General features: G+C 41.1%; 1 protein-coding gene across 3 annotated transcripts in view; it reads right to left on the bottom strand.

Moving 5' to 3' along the window:
* The window catches only part of LOC111143180 (ELAV like RNA binding protein 4), an 86,463-nt gene that overhangs the window by 36,516 nt on the left and 32,433 nt on the right, over positions 1–17,514 (bottom strand). For 2 of the 3 annotated variants that reach the window (XM_022496700.1, XM_022496702.1), the window contains one exon: positions 12,730–12,970. In XM_022496700.1, the coding sequence (XP_022352408.1) occupies positions 12,730–12,970 (241 nt within the window). Of the gene's footprint in view, positions 1–12,729; positions 12,971–17,514 lie in introns of those variants that run through there. The other variant, XM_022496701.1, reaches the window with a different exon arrangement.

The following is a 17,514-nucleotide window of genomic DNA, read 5'->3' as shown; positions in this document are numbered from 1 at the left end:
GAACAAAAGTCCATAAAATGCTGGAGAGTAAATGTTCTGAGGGAAAGGTTATGTGGTATACCATTCCTTTTAAGATTTATAATGCACATTAGCACAGACTCAAGAAGTAGTGATAAAAAGAAACCCCATTTTAACTTGGTTCACTTCCATTCCCCCAATCTCATTTGGTCATGAAACCTCTTCAAAAAAAAAAATCTTATGGGGGTGCCTGGGTGGCTCAGTCATTAAGTATCTGCCTTTAGCTCAGGTCATGATCTCAGGGTCCTGGGATCGAGCCCCGCATCGGGCTCCCTGCTCAGAGGGGAGCCTGCTTCTCCCTCTTCCACTCCCCCTCCTTGTGTTCCCTCTCTTGTCGTTTCTTTCTCTGTCAAATAAATAAATAAAATCTTTAAAAAAATCATCTATTAAACATTTTTGGGAAAGACTTTCAGAAGAGATTCCCAAATGACCATTACTCTTTGAAATACGACTGGATACTGCCTCAGGATATAATTACCCTGAGTTGGGGGTTCTGGGCCCATGGTCTGAGCTATAGTTCCTGAGATACCAGAGGGGCTCACAGAAAAAAAGGAAACCAAGCCAGAGAGCACTTCTAAAGTCTCTTTTTGCTGTAACAGCTTATGATTCCGTTTCTTAGAAGACATCACACAGACTTGTGTCTGGGATAATCTAGACACAGGACAGAGATGCATAGCGGGGAGGTGATCAGACATTTGAAGACATAGTTTCATGTTGGTACAAGTCATACAGGTCTGATCTCTAGCTCATGATGTATCAGTGGTCAGCACGAAGTCACTCAAGGAGTTTCATGCGGAGAACCAAAGACCCAAGGATAAAACAAAACATAATTGCATGTGGCTCATGGACACCCAAGCAGGAGCACACATGTATGGGTGTACACATACAGAAGCACACCTGCATGTTATCTATGCTTAACTAACTAGGCACATGACCCTGGGAGCCGATATAGTACTGCAGATGAGGAGACAGACCAACAAATATGGGTTCAATCTTGCTCTGACACTTGGAAGTTCTGTGACCTTGGACAAGTTACATAACTTTTCTGAGCCTGTTCCCTCACCTGTAAAATAGGGTTAATTATTATTACACCTTACAACACTGCTGTATGAATTAAATCACTACACACTAGGTGCTGTTGTATGTATTGATACAAGTTGTTGTATGTATTTGATAATCAAAATACTCCTATCAATCTCCCTATTTTACAAATGAGAAAACTGAGGCACAGAGAGGGTAAGAATTTTTCTATTACACAGCTAGTAAGTAGTAAGGCTGGGATGCTAACACAAGCAGTGTCGCTCTTCATTACTGGGCTATCCTGCCTAGCACAGTTCCAGATTATAGTAGGTGCATGACATTCCCTGGGAAGACACACACACACACGCACAAATACACAAGTACACAAATACCCTACACCTCCTCTTCCTCTCTGGGATTTAAAATGGGCTGTTTTTGTTATTAGTTTATTACATGGGCAGTTCAAGTGGGCAGCAGGCAGACACCAGCTTCCTAAACACAAGGATCCTATGTGGCTGTTCAAGGAACAGAAGAACAAATTCAGTGCTGAGAAATGTTAGTTCATTCTGAGTGATGACTCACAACCACTATTTTCACAAACAGCCTGCTAATTAAACTTTCTTATGAACCCTGCTAACCAATTTTTCCAATGCATGGAGGAAAAATCATTCATTATAGACCGGAATCCAAAATCTAATATTAGCAGCACAAGTAGGATCTGTGGCATTGTAATTTGATCAGCTTGAGCATTAATAACAGTTAGACACTGATGTCTGAGAGAGTTAATCAGCTTTTGTTGAGATGCATGTAGATAACAGAACATAACATCTGGAAAGCAGACTAGAGAGCAAAACTAGCTTATCCCAAGGGGCTTAGTATTTGCTTTACCCTCCTAAATCCCCTGCTTACAACATCCTATCTTCTAGGTGACCATAGTAATATCCTGAATTGGTATAGCATTTTAAAGGCTTACCAACACATTAGCAGCTCATCTCGTGTCGACACACAGTAAGGTGGAAAGAGCCAGTGTTATTATCCCCATTTTATGCGCAACAATCTTTCGATCCACCGAAAGTCGTATAGCTAGAATGAGAACTTGGTGGAATCTTCCATTTTATCATGTTGCCACTCAGAAAGGTGGCTTGATTTTAAAAAGGATCTTAGAAATCATCCTGGCATTTTCAAAATATTGAACTGAAGGCTTTCATATACAATCTTCCAGAACCAGTAAAACTGTTGTTCATTATTATTGCAGCTATTTCTGAGGTTTGCTGGAATACATCCTACACAGCCACAAGCAAGATTCAGGATGAAACAGCAAGAACTCGAGGAGCCCTCTCTGTGACGGTCTCCTGATCCCACTGGCAGCAGCATGTGGTCAGACAGACATGGGTACACAGGCAGTGTGGTCAGTCACTTCAAACAACATGAGCTTTGATTTCCTCATCTCAAGAACAGGGCTGCTATTACCTCTTGGGATTGTGGTCAGGATTAAATGAGCTAACAAACATAAAGCAACTGGCATCCAGCGGTGCTTAATAAATGTGAGGTCCCATTCCACTCTGCTGCCTTCTCAGATGGTATCTCCTACTTCCTCCTTGGAATTACATAACTGAGGACTGAACGAGGAATATATCTACTTTTCCTTCCTTCTCTCCTTTTCCATCTGTTGGCCCTGGGGTAGGCACTTGGTGAGAAGAAGGAGGGCTTGTGAGACACAAGGGTCCCCTCCCATTTATAGATTGCTTCAGTTTATAAGTGCCCCCACCTGTGTCAGATGGTTTGAATGCCAAGTACCATGCAAAGAAGGTAAGGAAAGGATCTGTCTTCTTACTGTGTGGTGAGAATATGGAGGTCCACAGGGACAGAGTGACTAACTCAAAGCCAGGCACATACCTATTCAGCATGTGCATGAGCGACCTGGGGGATGGTGTAGGACTTTCACTGATGTCTATCTGCTGGTTAGTTCACTGTACTAGGTCTGGTATTTCTGACAAGGAAGCATTTGTGGTGTGTGTGTGTTTTGGGGAATGTGGCACACTGGGGTAGTGTTTGCTTTCTTTTGTACTTAGAGTGTGGTCTGTCTCATTGGGAAGGTTCCACTGACGAGCAAGGGGCACTGGGAAGAGAAAAGGTGGCTGAGGACAAGTTCCAGTTTGCAAGATCAGGACCTGGGAAGTGAAAGTAATGTTTGATTCTCCTGTTTGCTATCCGGCTCAGAGGCCGGGGCAATGGGGAACCTGCCAGAAATGACTGTACGAACCCTTGCCAGGGAGATGGAAGCAGAGCACTGAAGTGCCTATGTGTCCAGACTCAGGGTTTGACCCAATGGGGAAGACTGAAGAAACCCAGAAGCTGGTTATACCTCAGTTCAGGGCAGCAAGAATGGAAGCCCAATTCAGAACACCCCCTTTGGCGTATAATTTGTGAAAACAGGTACTCCACTCAGACAACTTCTCTCTGTCACTGCCTGCCCTGGTCAGAAAAAAAGAAAATGTCAATCAGTCCAACATGGGTTCAAGCAAGAAAGATGAGGAAGGGAAAACTATGTATGTGATTTCAGGCTTCATATCCCACCCTGTATTATATACAGCTGGCAAGTGTCTCCACAGAGGTTTCTGTGGGCTAACTGTGAGTGTGGGGGAAAGAGGGCAGGGCTGGGATCTGGGTAGGGGAGGCCAGGGCTGGGATCCTGCTTACACTTAACAATGGGATCAAGGTTGTCACCATCTATATTTCCTTGATGTAAAGAAAACTTGGGCTAGGTGGTATGTTACTTCTCGGACAAGTACCCTAGCCACGTTTAATTTAATTTTCCTTCTGGTTCTCCTTTTACCATTCATTCTACACATATTTTGCTCTACCTTGCTTTAAAAAAAAAAAAAATCCATGGCTATTTTAATTCTAGCTCTTTTCCATATTATCTTATAAAGCCAATTCAAATTCTTCTACAATCAAATGGCATCTAAGTAAATAAAAAGGCAAAAAGAGGGGGCAGGACAGGCAACAAGCAAAGAAAAGAAAAAAGAGAAGAAGAAAGAGAGAGGAAAATAAGAAGCCAAGTGCTCCTGACTCAAGTCTTCCTTGGGCTGCATTGGCCCCATTTGTAAAGTATAGACGTTATCCATATTGGCTATTTCAAAAGGGTCAGAGAAGTACTAAAAGTAAAAGCCTTTGAAAACAAACACAAATGGCAAATATCGGGGATTATTAAGTGTACATTTTATGCCATACCACCAATAAAATGACTTAATCTGATTTAAGATGTTTGTGATGAGAAATTCCATTAACAGCCATAGGAATTAGAGTAATTACCCTAAGTAGCTGTAACCACTTAATGGTAATGGGACCTCACAGATCACCGGACATACAACCACAAAACAAGGGCCAAGCAGAAATCCAAACTCAGAGGTCAGCTAGAAACTGAAGGAGGTGGAAACAGAGTCACTGAGAGAACATGTACCTGACCTCAGCAAGATAAACGGTGGTTCTCAAATCATAGACACCATGGGGAGTCTGCAAATTGTCCGCCTCCTTCTGTGTTAGGTCAGCTTATTTATTAGTAAACTAGAAAAACACAGACTTTGGAGTCTGACAAACTTGGGTTCAAATCTCAGCTCCACGGCTTATTAGCTGTGACCTTGGATAACTTACTTAACATACTTAAACCCTGTCTGAGCTTCAGTTATTTCATCAGCACAAAGGGGGCACTAACACTTATCCACAGAATAGTCCTGGCTGTTCCATTCACTACCCCTTGAAGAGGTCTCTGAAACTTGGCTTAGCTGCTTCTTCTTCATGGACTGGTCTCCCACAACCTACTCTCTACCAAGATCAAGGCTCACTCCTACTCGACACTTGTTCCTAGATCCCCAGCCCACTGTCATTTTTTTTTTCTTCTTTGAACACTCATAGCTGATGACTTCATATTCATTCACCAGAGGCGGAGTGATAAGAGAAAGACCACAGACTTTCAGTCAGACAGATCTAACCCCACTCTCCAGCTAACAGATTCTAAGTCTTGGCTTCCTTATCTATAAAATGGGGATAATACCACTGATCACCCGTAACTGACATAAAGCTTCAAAAGACATAGAATAATATGCCTAACCCTGTAGCTGACATATATCAAAACACATATCAAAACTTCAACTTCACTGTATTGTTACGAGTCTTCCTGCGCTAATGAAATTAATAGCCAGGGTCAGGGAGGGTGAGTTTGGACCTTGGTGAAAAACAAAACAAAACAAAACAAAACCCTCCATAAAATAGCAAAGGTGGATGTGCAGTGATGTGCATCCCAGCCCCTTCCAGAACTGTAGGCTGCCGCAGGGCCCAATAATTTGTCCTGGCTTCCCCCATCACTGCCCTGCTAGCAGCAACATTTGGGCACAAACTAGGTCTTATCCTCTCCGGCTTCCTCACAGACCCTGATACAGAATTTAAGAGAAGAGAGGGAAAGGGAATAACATTTATTTGGTCTGAGAGCACAGACACTAAATAAATACTGTTGGCTGATTGAAAATGTTTTACAAATGTAAAAGCCTTATATAAATATATGGTCTCCATCTGAATTTTATCTTCTCTCCAAACTAGAAATATCTTCTCCCATCAAAGCTCAATTTGGGGACTGTAGAAAAAATAAAAAGGCAACTTAAAGATCTTTAGTTCTTACAAGGAATAAAGACAGATACAGAGTTCATCAGTTAAGAGCAGTAAGGGAGATGTGGAATGGGGTGGAGGAAGGCAGACTGAAAAGAGAAATCACCCTGCCACACCTCCCAGAAGACAAGAAAAAAAATGAATTTCCCATTAACACATTTCAGAAAGCACTTTCCTCCTACCCTGAAGCTGATGAATTACATTTTTAGATAATGTGTGGAAATTTCAGCTTGACATTACCTTCTTCCTTAGTTCCTAGTCTCAATCAGCCAGGTCACACAGAGAAGGGGGAAGGGATGGAGGGAGGGAATGTGTGTGGGGTGTGTCTATGTATGTACTGGGGGAAGGAGAGGAAGCTGGGTGAACAGGGAATTGGTCCTAGGAACCAAATAGTCAGCTAAAGTACAGAAATAGAAAATCCTTAAAATACCCAGGCCTGATTCACATCCTAGGTAAAAAATCCTTTGAGACAACTCTCCTGGGATATGAGAATACTTTCCTATGGTTATCTGAGTTTGGAAAGAGGGCAGAACCATCTGATATGGAAAGGAAGATGAAGGGGAAGACAGCCAGGGGGCAAAAGGAAACCATACCTGGTCCGTAATCCTGACTACAGCCATCCTGGGAAAAGAATTATGTAGAAGGAAGCAGAATGTACCTGTACAAATTCTAAACCTCACAGCTCCACTTTGCCAACTTATCCTAATTAGAAAGGATGGGAGGTCTCTGATTGCCCCTGACGGGTGTGTAAGAGCCACAATAATTACATGGTTTACTGTCTGCACTTAACATTCTGACATTTTCCAAGTTCCCCTTACTAAGAGAGACCCCTATTCTCCCATTGCGTAACCCCACTAGGCTGCCAAATCTTCTCCATAACTGTTTTCCATTCACCCCAACAATAATCCATTTCCTTCCCCAAGTCATCAAATCAAAATTCTTTCATTCTTCTTTGTGGAATACATGTAAGATGACTGCAGGGAGGTGATAAATAAAATGACAGATGTAAATCTGCCTGATTTTCCTCTGAATTCAAGAGACACATTGCACTGTACCAAGTACATTTTCCAAGTCAGCAACAAAATGTGCTGATAAATGCTACTATTTCCTCTACCCTTCCCATCACTAATGGATATCCCTCTGATGTGCGTATAAAAAAGTTCATTTAGCTAATCAATATCTTGGGATTTTCTTGGATTATGCATAATTGAGGTTGGGTTTTACCTATGCTTAACTTTAAGGCAGCATCCATTTTAATACAGGGCTTGCAAAAGAAAGAAAAGGCAAACACAGTGAAGAGTATTTTGTGAAGAAAGAAAATCTGAAGTTAAAAGCCACTCTAAGTCTGTTCTTCCTCGTTCAGGTAAGCAGTGACCTGCTTAATTAAAAAAACCACTGGTACTTATTATTTTTTTAATGCATAGTATACTCTTTTCCAAAACAAAAGATTTTGAACTCTAATTAGGTTTTCCCTGAACTAAAAGTTTTCATTCAGTAGGTAACAAAAGCTGAGTTGGTTTGTAAAGGGGAGAAGTCAGTTGAGTAATTTCAGAGAAACTGCCAGAGACAAACTATAAATTGGACATCTCATAATTTGTCAGACAGACCAGGGTTCAAGTCCCAACTCCCCTTCTTGGAAGCTAAGTCACCTTGGACTAATTACTTAATCATTCCTAAATCCAAGTTTTTTCATCTGTGAAATAACTGTCTTGAGGACTACATGAAATTCCAACTACTGATCTCAGCACAATGCTTAGCACATAGTAAGTGCACAATAAACACTAGCTATTATCATGAGTCTCCAAGAAATCTCAATTTACTATTTAAATGAGCTACTATGCTTAAAGCATCTAATATAGTGCCCAGAACACACATAAGGCACACACAAACATAAAAAAGCTGCTTCCAAATGCAAATTTTTATTTGCCTTTGCTAGGTGATGTAAGAAAGTATGCCAATAACTCACTTTAGGGTTGAAATCACATTTTAGGAGTGAATTAAAAGAACTTCCGTATTTTAGAATTTTTCAGGGTCTTTTATTGTTTTATAAAGTTACCTCAGAAGTAAATCAAGTCAATCAAATAAGTAAATAAGTCAATCAAATTCCCATACTGTCCTATAAGTCTGTCCAGTTCCTTGAAATTATATGAGGTAACCTAAAGCAATTCGCAGCCCTCACTCTCCTTTCCATCTTCAACCCAAGAGAATGTATTCCATGCAATGTATTGTGTGTGTTGGTGCCCTAACACACCCTCCCACCCCTCACTGCTGTAGTCCATGTTCTACGTGTCACCTACTGAGAGGGACACATCGGATTAATAGCATTTTCACAAATCTGAGAAAGAACAGAAGTTACCCCGTGTCACCAAATCAAAACTGAGTTGCTTCCTTTAACCAGAGTTGTGATTCCAGATATAAAAGTGGTGGCAAAGCATTTTTCACCCTGATGTCCACAGTTGTGAAGGGTCTTTTGCCTTGTTCTGAATGATAACATTAATTAAGCCAAAGACACGTGTTAGAAAGAAAAGAAAAATGAAAGAATGGGCTAAAGGTGAGGTTTAGGAAATGTTCTTTGCCGGTTGGGATGCAACTTTAACCGGCTTCATTCTTTGGTATGCTTAACTTCACCTGGCAATGCTGCTGTATCTTAGATCGCTGTTTCCAAAGAGGTATGTCCCAGCTCTATTTCCTGCGTCCAAAGCATGAAAGAATAAAAAAGTTTTTTGTTTATAGACTGGAATTTTAGCACTATACCTCTGGTTTCCTTCCCTCTACCCAAATCCCAACCCTATCTTTCAAATCTCTCCCAGTAGCTCCAGCTAACACAGACCTCACCCTTTATCAACCACTACAGTCCTTACAGTCTCTTCCATACCCAGGTCACTCCATATAGTCAGCTTTATCGTGGATAACGTTCAGTTTGAACAACTCTGTCTTTAAAACCCTCCCTTCAGAGCTCTTACTTGCCTGAAAAACTACACTGCATGGGCACATGAAGAGTAACATCAAGTAAAAAAATATAATTCTTTTTGATTGCTATGATGCAAATAATCATACAATCTAGACAGGTAGAGCAAATCGTTTGTTGTGTACACTGATTAATATCTGGGTTGTTTTTTTTTTTTGGTTACCTTTTTTCTTCTTTTTCTATTCCTTTTGGAGAGGGGTGATGGCAAATTATTAAAAATTATTATTATTAAAATATAATTTAGCATTCCAGCTCTGCTGGCTTTAAAATATTCCCTGAGCCACCTAACTATAACCTGCCTGAGCCATGTTTCCTCCCCTAAAATACTGAGCATCTGTAATGCAATCTCAAAGCTTAAAAAAAGAAACAAACAAAAAACCAAAAAGGCAACAAGATTAAAAATTAGAAACTAATTCAGTTCTCTACAGTTCATAGGAATAACATAATTTCTACCAGGAGTTTGACGTTTTCTTGCCTGAGTTTCTAGGTTGCACAGAAGCTCGTGGACCATGTACCACACTTCCTTTTCTCTCCAGTAGCAGAGCCTGCAGGTGGATGCAGGAGAAAAAGGAAGAACATGGCTTCTGGTGTCACCACGTGTCTGCAGCTGCACACAAAAGCAACTTGGGAGACATGTTTTCTCTCCCTGATACCTAGATTATCCTGATAAGTGTCCTTTCCCAATTGGAAAAAGAAAATCTAGTATGTCTGAGAAGATAAGTAACAGAGATGTCCAAAAGCACTATAACAGAATCTCAAACCTGGCACTTTCAGTAAATTTGGTTCTACTCTGAAGGCTGAGTTGTATCCCCAGAGGATGATAAATATTGTTATCTTTGCTTCCTGTTCTACACAGGAGTCTAGTTGAAAGCCGTGGTGCATTAGGTAGAATCTCCAGAGGGTGGCCAGCAACTGCTACTCAGACGCTCACAATGTTTCACTGGGTTATGGGGGGAGGCTTAGGCAGGGGTCTTCACTCAACACCGGCAGGGGCATCCTGCTCGTACCTCCCCATAAGATCATGCTTTTGCAGTCTGGGGGTGAACCCCAGCTCTACCACCTGGTAATACCTGTGCTGCTGGGAGAAGTTACTTGACCTCACACAGTTTCAGTGTCCTCATCTAAGAAGATGGAGGTTGTTCTCGGTGTTACATCAAATAAGGTATGTTCAGCGCTTAGCAAGTACCTAGCATAGACTAACAACTTTATAAATGATAGCATATGTCCTCAGCACCAAACATTTAAGTCCATGCCCAAATTCCCTCTATGTGTTCTCAAATGGCACATTCATTGACAACCCACAGCCAGGAGGGAACCTAGTCTACATGCAACGCCATCCACAACAAGTCTCTCTCTCCTTCTCTTCCTCTCAGTGTCTTTCTCTTAATTCAACAAGCCGGTACCTTCTAAGGGAATCCATTCTCTTGGGGAGTGGCTGGGGCTGGAAAATCTTAATCTTGAATTCTTATCTCTTTGCCACTTCCCACCCCCCAATCCTCCCACTAGATATTTAGAACTCCTTGTAAACTTCACAGGATCGAGATGTATTGAGATCTGTAGGAGGTGTTGGAGGAAAAGTGGGGACTGGGATGTTAAAATCAGGGCAACAAAAATACCTATGATGTCATTCACCCTGACTTCTGAACCACTAGCAGCAGCCTTTCAACTTGGCTGGCGTTACACCTCACCTCTCCCAGCCTGTGTTATCACTTACCACCAAATGTAGGCCTCAGAGGGTCTTCCATTAGAGCGATTCTCACTCCTTCCCCACCTCCCCACAGCCCTATCTCTCCCTCCTTCTCTGACTTTTAGCGTAGTCAATTAAACCTGAACAACTGGTGGATGGAGGAAATATGCTGCATCTATGGAATGGTACAGCAGGGACCAGTTTCACTGTTAATTTAAAATGCTAGAATTAATTAGGTAGTGTAAATGAAGAATTTAATAAGCGCTCTTTACAACCACAAGTTCTACTTTTATTAAACACTGCTACCAAATGAGGGCAAATATCGCTGGTCTCTCTATATTTCCTTGCCTCGTTCCCATAAGTTCTTTGCAAATAAAAAAAATTTTTTTGCCTGAAATTTAAAAAATGCATAATTATAAATTTATGCCTGAATTATAGTTCTGCTTTCAACCCATAAGCTTCTTCTTTAAGCTCAGATGCTACTGTATGTCTCTGCTTGTGCTGGAGAGGGTGCTAAACAAACCAAAGTTGACAATTTTGGTTTTGTATACCAAATTAAAGGCTGTCTTCGAAGCTGTCACTCCTATTCAAATCCACTCGGTGAACTACCAAATTAGCATTCTTTCAGTAAAGGAATCTGCTTGTTTAAACATGTGTCTTTAGAAAACAAGGAACAACACCATGAATCAGTACTTTTCAAAAATCTCACTACGGTTCTAAGGGAATTCTTTTGAAAAGGTGATTAATAACATTCACTAATATAGCTGGCAGAGTCCCTATTTAGGAGGTAAGGCTCCACCAAAAATACATTTTCTATACAGGAGTGGGAGGAAGAATCATATGGTTAACTGGTTTTAATTTTGTTTGAATTATCATCCTATTATATAAAGATTATTCAGAAATCTAAACATTGGCTTTCTGAGAGTGCAGGCAATTCTGTTAAAGGATGGATGATCCAGCGTACTCAGATAAGATCCTCTAAGCCCTGGCCCTATTTGGAAACCTTGGTAAACGTCTCTGTTCAGCCGCTTTCCTTGTAACCTACTACCTGTATCTGTAATAATAACGTCTCCCATTTACCATGAGACCACTGGGCACGAGGAACCATGCTAGGTGGTCCTATCTATATTTAGTCTCTCATTTCAGCCTCACAATAAGCCCTTTGAGATCAATATTCTTTTCCAACTTTATAGATGAGGAAATTATGTTTGGAGGGTTACGTGACTTTTATTTCCTACAGTCATTTTAGTTTTATGATTTTGCAAAGTAATTTAATTTATATGGGAGACAGATTTGCACGTGAAGCAGAAGAACTAGAGAACACGTAGAGCAACACACACAGACTCCCCTACTGAAAATCAAGCTGATGTATCTTCCTATTTTAATGACAGAATTTCCTTTTTCCAAGATAGGCCAGTTACTTGTCACCTAATCTGCCCAGGGAAAGGGAAACAAAAGTCAGTCCTGGAAAACGCCAAATACTCAGTTGAGGGTGAATGATCTTGGGAGCGGAGCGCCATGGCGCAGCGGCTGCATTGCTGTTGTGACGTAGCCATCAGTCATCTGAGGAAATATTCTCACTTCCAAAAAGATTACACGGAAACGTTACCACAAAGAATTATAGTATCTGGCGAACATGAGGTCCTCAACAAATAGTTGTCAATTCGGAAAAACAGAAGCTAAAAATTTCAAGTACTGAAGTTGATCAGGTATTGTTTTACTTTCCAGTAAAAAGTCTCTGCCTTCTCAAAAAGTATCTTCAAAACCAAACCAAACGAAATGAAATAAAACACCTCAACTGCAGATCCTCATTAAGCTTTTCCTTCTTCCTGCAGAGTAGTTTTATTCCAGAATAATCTGCTCTCCTTAGAGACTATCTCTCCCCAGGGACAATGGACTGTTGTGATCTCCTTCCAAAGTTCACCATGGCCCCCCTTTAAAACACTGTCTCAGACACATGGGACACTGGACACACACAAACCAAATGCTTGAGAAGAAAGGAAGAGATAAAAACTAGTGTGGAGGACAGGGAGGGCAGAGGGCAGAACGGAGAACTATAGAACAAAGGGAAGGGGTGGCTGATTCAGAATAAAAGGGGATAAAACCAAAGGGTTATTTCACAAAAAGTAAAGCTCAAGGAAGTTCCAACATCCTCATCTGCTTCCCAGTCCTCCCAATCTGCAATCTGGTTTTATGTGGAGTACACGCATGGGTGAGTTTATGACTGTGTACCCATGCCATCCTTGAATGCAGGATACACATTGCAGACACTCAGATGCATTCACCATCTGTGTACATTTCTGCTAAGTTCTGAACATCTAATGGAACAACGCAGCTACTAAGTCTAAGCCTTGAATATTGAAGAAGAGCATACCTGTAATTTTGTCTCTCACGAGTTTGCAGGATTCTATTTCACCAATGCTCCCAAAGAGACTCCTGAATTCCTCCTGGGTCATGTTCTGGGGTAAATAGTTGACTATGAGGTTGGTTTTGCTGTCATCTGTGGCTGCTCCTGTCTGCATGGGAGAAGGACAGTTTCTATTGTTGCTGGAGGGTCCATTGCTTGTATTGGATGTCGGGCCATTTGACACCTGTGGCTCCATGGTGCTAATTATCTAAATAAAAATAAAAATAATAAAAATAAGCCTCATGAAATTTAAAGACACAAGTAAAGTCTCTTTCAAGATTTTATTTTACTTTATGTTTTGAAAAGAAAGAGGACAAGATAAAGCAAGATGGAGCAAAGGAGACTGGGTTGTGAACACAGCCAATTTAGAAGCATGTTTTTAACCAAAATGTTAAACTCCCCTTGCTATTTTTAGGCCAGCCCATGGATTTTGAACACAGACTAGAATGCAGTGGGAACTCTCCCATTATTTTGTTAATGAAAAGCTAATTCCTGTTTTCTTTACACAATCACTCTCAGAAATGTATACTTAAGCCACACCAAATTATAATTAAAATGTAAAGTAATAATCATGATTAAAATTATAGTTCCATTAAAGCTGAAAAACTAAATATAGAGGGCTACGCTCACAAGATCAAATACAGTACCTGTTTATTAACTATCTCATAAAGTAAAATGACATTAAATTAAGTGGGGCCGTTCCACATGGGAAGGGTTTAGATTTTCACCGATGCTTAAGCACTGATCAAACTTCAGATTTCATAAGCACATTCTGGGGAGCTACAAAGTCATCTAATGATTTTTCTCCTTAGCCACTCTGTGACTGTTCCTCCTGGACCTCAAATAAAATGAAAGACATAAAGGTAGAGCTCTCTCTAGGTCCTACCTTAGGTCCAGCACAGCCCAAGGCTATCCTCTCACACTTTACTCGAAAAGTAAATAGTTTAAATTTAAATTAAATTTGGATTCAAATAGTTAATTAAACAAAGGTTTCCACAAATGTGTGAACTGTTCCAGGCAGCATGCATGGAAAAAAAGAGATGAATAAATTTCAGTCTCTACCCTCAAGGAGCTTACAGCCTACTGAGGACACAGATAGGTAAATGGCTCCCAGGAGGACTGTGGGCATACAGGAGAGGAGCAATTAGCCCTGCTTTACAGGATGGGATTCAGGTAAAGTACTGAGAAGATGAAGCTAGAATACACAATACATTCTATATGGAAAACGGATGTAAGCTCATGGGGCCTGGTTATAAAGAGGTCCTGTGTGGCATGACAAACAGAGAATCACAAAACTGCAGAGCCAGAAGGCACGTAAGGAAATAAAATCTAGTTCAAAACTCTCATGTTTGAGATGAATTCCAGAGACATCCAGTGAATTCTGTCATCATGGGAAACTGGGGCAGAGTCTGGGCCTGCACCCAGGTTCCCTGACCCCAAATGCAGCCCAGCAGTCCCACTTTTGCACTCTATCCTCTCACATTTCTTATTTGTCCTTCATGATAGGACTTCTGTCGCCTCTGACCTTGACCAGTTCTTTGGAAATGGAATCATGCTCTGCCATTCACCAGCTGTGTGACCTTGGGGGAAGTGACTGAAATTCTAGAAGCCTTAGTTTTCCTCATTTGAAAAATGGGAACAAAGCCACCTGTCTTGCAAGGTGGTGACATGAGGTATAGAAAGCACCTGAATAGTGGCGGGAATGTAATTTGCCATTACTGATATCTATTAAAGTCACTCTACCAATTGCCTGACGTGACTTCTCTCACTGAGTCCTCACAAAAAGGCAATGAGGCATATCGTAATATTCTCTACATCTCATAGACGTGGAAAGCAAGGTTTAGCAGACATCTGACAACTAGCATCTTCCATTATTATCCCCATTTGGCTGCTGAGAGAATTTTGAGGGGACAAGCACTTTCATATACATGTAGTTAAACATGTAAACCTTAAGGGTACAACTCAAAGAATATTTACAAAGAGAACACGATTCACACCTGAGTGTTCACCGTCAGACCATGATATAGAACATGACTAGCATCCCAGAAGCCTTTCTTGTGTCCCTACCTCCATCATTCTCACCACCACACCCACCCCAAGGTAACTGACTTATAATTCATAGATTAGTTTTATCTGCTTTTGAACTTTATATACATGGAATCACACAATATGTACTCTTTTATGTCTTTTCACACATTATGTCTGGGTGTCACCCATGTCATTAGATATAGTGGTAGGTTTTACTTCTCCACTGCTGTAGAGAATTCCTTTGTGAAATTATGAAACTATCTCATTTTATTTACCACTTCTGTTGATAAATATTTCAGTCGTTTTTTGTTTTTAACTATTATAGATAATGCTGCTCTGAGCATTACGCACACGTCTCATGATTTACATACACACACGTTTCTGTTGGGAGTATTCCTGGGAATCTATTTTCAGGTCAGAGTATATGTATGTTCTGTGCAGCAGACACTGTCAGTATCTCTTTTAAATGGTGGCACCAACTTACACTCCCACCAGCAGCGTATCAAAGTTCCAGTTGCTGCACAACCTCATCAATACTCAGAGATTTTGGGGGGTTTTATTTTGGTGGGTTTTTTGCGTATTTTCTCACTGAAGCAGAAGTGATAAAGTAAAAAAGGAGTAAGTTTTTAGTCACGGCAGCAGCTGACTTAAGACTGTAGTCCTACCACTTATTAGCTATGTAATCTCAGGCAGGTGACTCGAATATTCTACCTCAGTTTCCTCTTTGTAAACTGGAATAAAGCCTCACGTGCAGGTTTCTCTTCAGAATGAATGCCTAGAGGCATTACAATTGTTATTCTTCATTATGCCCTAGGTAGGTGTTCCTCTAATTGTTTCCTTTTCTGAATGATCACAAATGGGAAATGAAACAAACAAACAAAAAAGAAGTCTCAAGAGGAGTCAGGGGAATAAGGCAGACTAAGGAAGGTGAGGAGCTTCTAAGATTCTTTAACATCATGTAAGTAACTTAAGTGGCTCTGCTTACCACACCATCAGAACTTCTTGGATTCAGGTCAACTGTGAGATTCTGGAAGGCTGGTCCAGACAGCAAGGAGAAAACAAAGGGTTTCTGAGAAGAATCTTAAATCAAGCTCTTCTCAGCATTGATAGAAGCTGTATCCAAACAAAGCCTATTCTGCTGCTCTGTCCGGGAAAACACGAGGGAGATGTGCTCAAGGGAGGCACATGCTAACTGAGATGATGTCGTAGAGCATCATCACAACTCCTGGTGGGGAGGCAGGTTTCTGCTCTGCCCCACCATTGGGCCTCCTGGGTCTGAGCAGCGTCTCCATTTGCAGCGTTGTCTCACTGCTTCAGTCAGTCAGGTGTCCAGGCAATAAACACAAGGAACACTGCCACCTTGATAAGGAACTTAAAAACAGACTTTATCCAGTTCAGGAGTTGGGGCTGGCAGAACCACAGGGCTACACACTGCTACCTTTTGACGTAGTGGCAAACAAGCCAGCCCCACAATCTCGAGAACACGTTCCCGGCTCTTCATCTTTCTCAGGTTACCCTTGTTAAGGCTGCCCCACAAGCACCTAGAAAATATCCTGCACTGAGGCAGCTTTTGGGGCATTAATGATGGAGTATGAAGAAGAATGTAAATCATACCTAAGCGTGCTGAGATTTTATGGGACTATGACAATTGATGATCACCTGAGAGCCGGGTTCATCTTTTTCGTTCACTGGATGCCTGCCTCACAGACATGTGTTGCGAAAGCCAGCCCTCATCCATGTGAACATCTCACAGGTCTCCCTGCTCCAGAGAAGCCTAGGAAGTACCAAGTCTGCAGCAAGGTAATTTCAGTTCCCCAACCAGCTTTCATCTTCTTACATCTTATGTGGATTTCCTAAATTATGCTGACTCCTGGAGTTGAGCCCCATCTGTAGCCCCATCTGAACCCTAATTGGGCCCAAACCTCTGAAAAGAATGATCCACAAGATGCAGTGTTCAGTACTGAGCTACTTCAACCAACCAAACCTATAAATTAGGTCAAGTCATTCTTGGCTTATGGGAGGGGAGCTCTCTTTGCCTTGAACATATTCTACAGTTATCGTTTTGTGTATTCAGAAAGAACTGATGAAAATACACACATGCACACTGAGTTTGCTCAATAAAAATGTACTAAAGCTGAGAAACACTTGCAAATGTGTTAATATACATCATGTAATGAGACCCCTCATTGGTCTTAATGGTGCATCCCAGGATACAAGACAGGCTTAAAAAAAAGAATCACAAATGTAAAATGCCAGAATGAAATGTGACACACAAGTGAATCAAGAGGATTTTAAAACATACTTGGAAAATAAGGGAAATGGCCAAGATCTAACGATATCAAACTCAAGAAAATGAAACTATAATATTTGAAGGTAACCTGATACATCGTAAAGAGAGGACACCTGTAATCTCAACATAGGAAGCAAACCAGAGGTAATCCATACCCTCCAATAAGCACAGAGGCTGGCTCAGAAAGATCAGAACACTTCCTTCTCCAGGCTTTTGATATTCTAACAGCACAATTTTCATTGCAAATAAATATATCATTTACTCAAGTGTGCCTATGTACTTTCATGAAACAGTCTGTGTGGGTCACATGGCCGACTTTGCAGCTGACCAGGTTCAAACCCCTGACTTGCCCTCCTTCTCTCTTCTGAATGGCATAATTAAGAACAGAATTACAGTGAGCATCCAGGATAGAGCACTGAGGAGGTTCAGTTGAC

The sequence above is a fragment of the Enhydra lutris genome, unplaced genomic scaffold (genome assembly GCF_002288905.1).
Source record: "Enhydra lutris kenyoni isolate GAN:26980312 unplaced genomic scaffold, ASM228890v2 scaffoldscaffold9, whole genome shotgun sequence".
Lineage (NCBI taxonomy): Eukaryota > Metazoa > Chordata > Mammalia > Carnivora > Mustelidae > Enhydra > Enhydra lutris.
This window is presented reverse-complemented; position numbering and strand designations above follow the sequence as displayed.